The sequence below is a fragment of the Morone saxatilis genome, unplaced genomic scaffold, assembly GCF_004916995.1.
Source record: "Morone saxatilis isolate NCDOM2014 unplaced genomic scaffold, NCSU_SB_2.0 Contig9, whole genome shotgun sequence".
Classification (NCBI taxonomy): domain Eukaryota; kingdom Metazoa; phylum Chordata; class Actinopteri; family Moronidae; genus Morone; species Morone saxatilis.
The window spans coordinates 17,069,656-17,077,461 of NW_023340268.1; the positions used below are offsets into that span (position 1 = coordinate 17,069,656).

The 7,806-nt window shown below is 40.7% G+C and overlaps 1 protein-coding gene across 1 annotated transcript in view; it reads right to left on the minus strand.

Annotated features, from left to right (window-relative positions):
- Nucleotides 1–2,661, minus strand: part of LOC118342810 (cholecystokinin) — a 3,971-nt gene extending 1,310 nt beyond the window's left edge. The window contains exons 1-3 of the mRNA XM_035681474.1: nt 2,621–2,661; nt 1,807–1,927; nt 1,531–1,686 (exon numbers count right to left, since the gene is read on the minus strand). Of these exons, the coding sequence (XP_035537367.1) occupies nt 1,531–1,686; nt 1,807–1,927 (277 nt within the window). The 5' untranslated portion in view covers nt 2,621–2,661. The remainder of the gene's footprint in view (nt 1–1,530; nt 1,687–1,806; nt 1,928–2,620) is intronic.
- Nucleotides 2,662–7,806: the final 5,145 nt, after the last annotated feature.

Below are 7,806 nucleotides of genomic sequence, written 5' to 3' on the forward strand. Positions count from 1 at the left end.
AAGGGTGACAGCATACCATTACACTCTCTCCCTTTGTGTGTCCATGTATATTTATCAATGTGTATGTGTGCACAAATGTGTGTGTCCATTCCCTTGAAATAAATGATCACTGCACCCTCATTTCTTCTTTCTCACCCCACACACTGCAAACTCCCCCCGTCGTGTAAAACATTCTGATCTCTGAATCTCCGACATTTCTTATTCCAAGTGAAGTGAAGCAGGAATGCTATCCGCTTTGTAATCAATTGAACGCTCACAGAGATGCTGTTTTCACTCCACCCACATCCTCCTACGCAACACACACACACACACACACCGGTGTGCACACACACACACATACGCACACACATAAACACAGCGTTTCAGATCCCTGGTGTGCTGAGAAGATTGGCTGCAGAAGGCTCGACAACGACACCTCCTACACTGAAACATGCAAGTGAACAGCGAGCACGAACACAGACACCCACAAACACACACGCACGATTAAGAAAACATACACATGCACACAATCTCTTAGGTATTACATATCAATTTCAATGTGCCCTTTGACATTTTACAGAATTCTTTGTCTGATTGAACCGTTTCTGACTTCTGTTTAGCATTTTTCTGTTGCTAAAGTATAAACTAAAGATTATGCAACAACAAAATATACATTTTACAGCTGAATTGTGTGAATCTGTCTATTAATTGTGATTGTGATTGATATGTGTGTATGAATGTGGGAAAAATTGTGTTTTGTCTAACATAACATAGACCAAAAGGCATCGTCCACTTTTAAGAACTAAAATCCACAATCTCAACTATTTTATCAGTCTGTGGGGAATGAAAATGACTCAAAATGATCTTTAAATCACTTACTGAACACTGAACTTAGAGAAAACCTTTCTTCCGAGCATCCAGTGTCTTTCTCTAAGCTTTGAGCCCCATGTTAAAACATTTTGCTGGCTGTCTGAAAGCTCTGTGCGCAAAGTTTTAGACTTTCTAGACATGCACAAAGTCAGTTTTTGGAAGCCAAGCTGAAAATTTCAGTTCTTGACAATGTGTTTAAGTGTGTGTGTTGTGTACTGTGAGAACCCAGATATTTCCTCCAGTCATGTCCTACAGTCAGAGAGATCAGAGCGCTGAGCGTGAGGTACTATGACAGGGGTAAGAGAATTTTCTTGGTATCGAAGAAGGAAAAAAAATTCAAGCCATTGGGAGTCAGAAAAAAAAAGTGAAATAAGATGGCATGATGCGAATAGCCGGAAGGCTGTGCACACTAATACTTGCTCTTTCAAACCACAAAAGCTTTTCAGAGCCACTAATTCATTTTACAAAGCAGGCTGTGCGCTGATTCCAGTAATTAGCAAGACAGGGGGAGAGGAGGATGGCAGGGAAATGCACTCTGAAAATGTTGCAAATATTGTTGTTGCCAGATGTTTTTCTTTACATACTCACATGCACACACACCCTCCATCCCTTAAAACCCTCACGCTTTTGTAGGATAACACCAAAACACATGCAAACAGACAAACAGGAACACACACACACCTTTTCTGGAGGAGATGAGTCTTGCCAGCAGCTCGCTGAGGTTGGCTCGGGAGTCTGCATCCTCCTCAGCCAGAGGAAGAGCTTTCAGCTGGGGGGCAGAGCGGCTGTGTTGGAGGTGGGGCTCTCCCAAGGTGTGGGTGTCAGCCTCAAGGAGAGCTACTCAATACAGACAAACAAAGACACACACAAGAGCAGATGTCAGATATGAAAACTTACTGTGGTATTAATGAAACCGTTTAGTTAGGGGCTTGTCTCTGCCTGCAGTGAGATTTGTACCTTCAGAAGGTGCGGAGAGGGAGCGCTGGCCCTCGTCAAAGAGCTGGGAGGAGAAAGGGAGCCCCAAACAGCTTGTACACAGGACTGCCAGCACGACACACACACATAGCCCTGCAGTCATCTAAAACACAAAGAGAGAGAGAGAGACAGTGAGAGAGAGAAGCATACAGGGAAAGTTTAGTAAGAAGGAATCTGAGAAGCAGTCCAGTCTGCGTTTACACCAGACGTTATCGTCTCCTGACTCAACAGTCATCTTCTACACTAAAAAACTACAACTGAGACAATCTGCCATCTGCCAGACAACTGCTCTTTCACAGTTAATGATCACTCTGACTGCACCAAAGAGGCAAGTGAATCAGAACAGCATATTCACACCATGATCCAGGGGCACAGCAGGCAACACACTGTAGATACTTGGATCTTAATATCCTGAGCTCAATTTCAGCAGGTCAGATCGACCTGATTGTCAATGCAGAAAGAATTTCTTTCCACTTTGCTGTCAGGAAAAAATCTCATGAAAAAAAATGGACAGCAAGTAAATTTGTCATTATATATAACTTTTTATTTGTTTAAACAAATTTGAACAAAACATAACTAATGTGATGTTTTCACATACATTTACGTATTTAAATAATTCAAGGCAAATTTGAAACAGAACGTTTACATTTTGCCATCTTTCCTTACATCAATAGGTTCTCATGAAAATTGCCTCCTTGTTTGAATTCCAGTCTGATTATGAAGTATAAAAACCCATCTCCTAAAATGCTAAAAACCCTGCTGTCAGATAGTAAAAAAGAAAATGTGGTTTCCTTACCTTGAGAAAAGACGTTTGGCGTGTAAGAGGAGTGTGTGAGAGTGAGGAGAGCACTTCTCTGTTGAGTGGGAAGGATGCCCCTTTTATACTCCCCGCTCAGCGTCCTGTTAGAGTGTGTGTGTGTGTGTGTTGCCTCGGTGTACATCCTGTGTATTAATCGGTGTGTTAGCAAGCCTAATGTGGGTGAATTTGCTACAACCTCAACAATAAGACAGCATGCTTCAGTTTTATTGTCTGTTTGTTCATCATAAAATTCAACATCAGGAGCTGCCTTGTTGACGTGGATTAATAAATTTTATGTGTGTGTGTGTGTGTAATAGAGTGTGTTTAAGTGTGTTCTGCACATATGAGTGAATCATGGATCAACAGTATAGCTTGAAAACAGTGTTGAAAAGTTCTTTATTTTGATGAAAATAAATTGCATTTGTATTCAGTATTAACTACACTTTAACTGCTGTCATAAGGTGTGTGTGTGTGTGTGTGTGTGTGGGAGGGAAGCTGTGTGGTCAGGCATGTGTAGGTGTGTGTATTTGTACACACCCACACATGTATTAGATGTCAGCGGATGTTCACACTTAAAAAGTGGGCGGAAGCAGAGAGGAGACTCTTCAGTTTTGTTCATTTAACAGGTGACTGAGCTCGAACTGAGACATCTCCACCATCCTCCTGCGGTCTCTTTCCCCCCTCTCTCTCCCCTCTCTCTAACCACCCAGGATTACCCCGGCTCATTGATCATGCAGGTGTAGCAAATCGGTCAGCCTGAGTCAATAGCTATTGATCAGCTGTAGTGAGTTAATGTTTTTATTAATGGGGCCGACAGCCCACTGATGCGTGACGGGATTAGGATCTCTGCCACTGGACCGGAGCTGTTTGTACCTGCTGAGATAATGTGGACATAACAATCTAGCATCAGTAAGGCTGTTAACTAAGGTTAACATCCACTGGGGAATCACAGAGGAGGAATACAGGCATCCTTTTATTGCTGTAGTCTGACTAAGAGAGATAAATGAGTGATGGATTTAAAATGGAGAGCTGACACACACACACACACATAAATGATCGGTACTCAAAAGTAACTCTCTCCTGGAGTGCTGACATTCAATTAAATATGGATCAAGTGCTCGTTTGCTGCCAAATAAATTACCATTACATCTGTCAGAAGTTTCTGTTAAAATTAGTAACTGTTCCCCTGATACTTGACTTATAATTGCTGGTGGAGATGAATGACCTGTTCAAACACTACATACATATTTCAAATGAAAAGAAAATGGTTGCCAAACTACCAAAAGTAAATGTACCTGAAACCTGCTACTCAGGGACCAAAACAGGCCAATATTTCTAAATCTTGATCAGTTTAATCTATCTAATCAAACATAAGAATGTACCTGCAATATATATGATCAGAGAAGTACTTAAAATGGGGTTTAAAGCTGCTGGCTTTGTTATGTAAAAATATTATTGTCTTAGTTGTGAAAATTAAAAGTGAGGCTGTAACAGAAAAATGACTCCACCCTGATCTCTATTGCACCAAATTTCTATAAATTATGTTCATGTAATTAGTTTGCATCCGCTCAAATGACAGAAAGGTATAATACCTATAATGCATTTTAATTTATTTTTTAAATATATTATCTTTCGGCTCTTTGTTTGGTTTTATGGCCACTCTGTGAATACAAAAATTGTAAAGGAGGCTGTCAGTGGATGCACAGTGAGGTGTTAAAACTCAAAAGTAAAATAAAACCTTTGTACAAGTAAAACTTGAGGGATAGAATCAACCGGTCTGTGTTTGCTCCGACTCTGCACACACCTCCGTACAGACATTGCTCCACAAAAAGCTATAATTAAACATTTTACTTTCTTTCTCTTCATTCTCCTCCTCGTTATCATCCGCTCATAAATTTGCTGGCTTCCACTAAAACTGTACATGTACACTGTACAAAAAATATTGTGAAAAACGATGAGCAATAAATCAGAATTGAGCTTTCAGTGTGAACATAGCCAGTATGTGAATGTCAAGTCATATGCTTGTTGTGCGGCCCTCAAGTGGCCAAAATTAATGCAGATTTAGAAATGTGAATATATTTAAAACAAAAAATACAGATTGTGCCTTTAATTGGTACAGTCATTATGTAAAAATACAAATCATGTTCACATGCAGCTATTTTGCATAATCTAAATAATGATAAAGTTGATGAAAAAGTTACTTCTGCACAGATTTAACATTTTTCAACATATCTGTAATGTTAATTTTGTATTTATCTATAAAATATTCACTGTGTTTTTCAGTTGATCCAGATCGTTTGAGCTGGTGTTGATTTTCTTTTCACTACAGTATGAGAACATCATACTACTTCCTACATTAGCATTAAATATTGCCTCTAATGAACACTAATGAAGCACAGCTGAATACATGTTAATAGAGATCTTGTTGCCTAGATGCCACTCTGATCAAAATTTTTCTTCCTAAACAGTAGTGAGTTGGTGCTCTGTCTAGTCATGGTTGGATTAATCTGGTATCAGATATCAGATATCAGGTTGTGTGTCTGTTGTATGCTGTTTACTGACATCACATTATAGAATTTCCTGGTATAAAATCCTCATAATTCAATCCAGCCACCTCTGGCTGCCAGTTGCAAGGCTGCTTGCCGAACTTTGGGCCAAAACTACCAGCCGTCACTCAGGAGCAATGAGTCTCTCTCTATCACATCATCTCACTCTTTCACATTCATGGCTTCGCTTCAGTCTGCCTGTCTTTCTCGCTTACTGAGGATGCTGTAACGTCTCTCCAGGCACCATCAGAAGGCATGAGTGTAGGAGGTGAGGCCACGGCCGTTCAAATTAGAATTAATTAACCATGTGGTGTGGGAGGCGTGCATGTGTGTGAAATGTGTGTTTCTGAGTTTTGGTCTTGAGTTTCTACTTGAGATATATACTTTTAGCTGTTTCTGCATATGTGTGTGTATTTGAGTTTGAGATATGGACTGCCGCAAGGCAACCTGTTGAACATGTTTGTTCTCCCAATGTTGGCGAGCAAAAATCAGCCTGTGAGCTGACTGCCCATCTGAATGCATGCAACTCACATCAGGACTGATAGCTGGAGTTTAAATGCTTGTTAAAGCGTCTAATTAGTGACAGTGAAGAGCTTTCTTTGAAAGAAATCTGCAATTATAAAGAGAGACAGTGAGAGACCCCTTGCTGAGGGCATTTGCTACAGCTTTGGTATACAGTTAGTAAACACGCTAAATAATGCATAGATCTATTAATGTATCTGTCTTTGTGGCGTTGTCTCACACTCACACACACAAATATGCACTTAGACCGGTCTCAAAGGACCATTTTTTCCCACAAGGTAGAATCTGGAGCTCCCTCACATATTTCAGTCTCCTGATGATTTTACTTGCTAAATCTGCTGGACTGTAGGTAATATCTTCCATGTGTGAACTGCGGATCTCCGTACGTCGCTGTGCTTCAATTTCAAGCTCAGCAGGAGTCTCATGGCATCAGGAACATTACATACTGTACACCCATCTGTTAGTTTCTATAAGAGTATCTGTGTGTGTGTGTGTGTGTGTGTGTGTGTTTAGATAATTAAGTCATGTCAGCATATCAAGGCTGTCATTTTAAAAGAGAACTTAATTACAAAGAGTTGGTGGAACCTGACACCTTTTCTTGTACAAAAAGTTGCTACTGATTTCACATTTCATAGTGCGTTTTTGCACAGCCACCATACTTTCTCCTTTACACTTGGAAGTTAAGCAGTATTCAGTTGGTTGCAATCCGTAAATTCACCACTAGATGACACTTAACACCACTTGTCCTTAATGAAACAAAAAAGCAAAAGTGCTGTTTGCAAGAAAATATTTTCTACATGAAATATGATCCAGTTTCATCCAAGTCACTGATAAAGCTTTGCTTTTGTACAAATGATGAGGCCCAACCCCGATATTGATAGAAATTTGTTTACACTTGTGAAGCGCATGTACCATTTTGTTTTACAGGACAAAATAATTATTGCATTTCAATACAAGCTCAGCTGAGCTCTCCATCAAACATATGACACAAATAATTAGATACCGAAGCACACTGTCAACAAATTAAACTTTTTAAAACAATAGTTTAGGAGTTTGGTTATTTCATATCTTAGCCAGAGTTAGATGAGAAGATGGATACCATTCTCATGGCTGTATACAGTACTACCAGCAGCCGGTTAGCTTAGCACAAAGACTGGAAGATGGGGAAACAGCTAGCATGCCTCTGTCCAAATGTAACAGTGAAGAAAGTCTGGCTGGCTGGCAGGCGACCACGGGAGACTCAAAGAAGAAGGCAAGTGTTACTAGTGACCTTTTCTGTTGGCAGCAGGTTTTGTTACTTTTATAGTAGCCAGGCTATCTTTTTCCCAATTTCTAGTTGTTGTGCTAAGCTAAGCTAACTGCTGCTTGCTGTAAATCCTTTTCATCCAAACCACCAACGCGAGAAAGCAAAACAACACAATATTCACCCAAAATGTAATCACTAGGTTTAAGTGAAAAATAAGTACCAACTAAACAAACACTTTTAAAAACGCTCCACTATGGCCACATTGCTTAAATACGCAAAAGATGCAGTCTCTTGCTCACAGCCAAAGGCAGGTCACCGTGTCGTGGGATGCCAAATGCACAGGGTGATGTGCACCAGTAATCCCATGTTCAGAAACCCAGCCATCGTCAGTAACCCCTCCTCCATTGTGAAGCCTTAACATCCTGGCATCCTTCCCCTCAAAGTAGCCGAACGGTCTTTCAAACACAACCACCAGAGAAACAAATCACACACTTGTCGCTAAGCATATGCCCAGTCATGTTTTCTCCCGTAAAATAAAGCCACACACCACACCACACCACCATCCACACACCAACACACACACGGCATGTGGAATGGTGGCTGGTGTTTTGTGGGATAGCATAGACTGGTCATGCCCAGCACCCTTGAAGTCCCCAATGAAGTTCAAGTTTTAAGGGTGAACCTGTGAAAAAAGACACCTGGGACCTCTCTGCTGCATCTCAGAGGACGATGGAGGCCCGATACCCCTTTTTACACACAAGGCACAACCAGAAGACACACAATACCCTGAGAGACAGGATGGATGAAGATATAATCCACCCAATACCATCGTTCAAACTGCTGCCATGGCTAAGGAATAATCAAAAGCT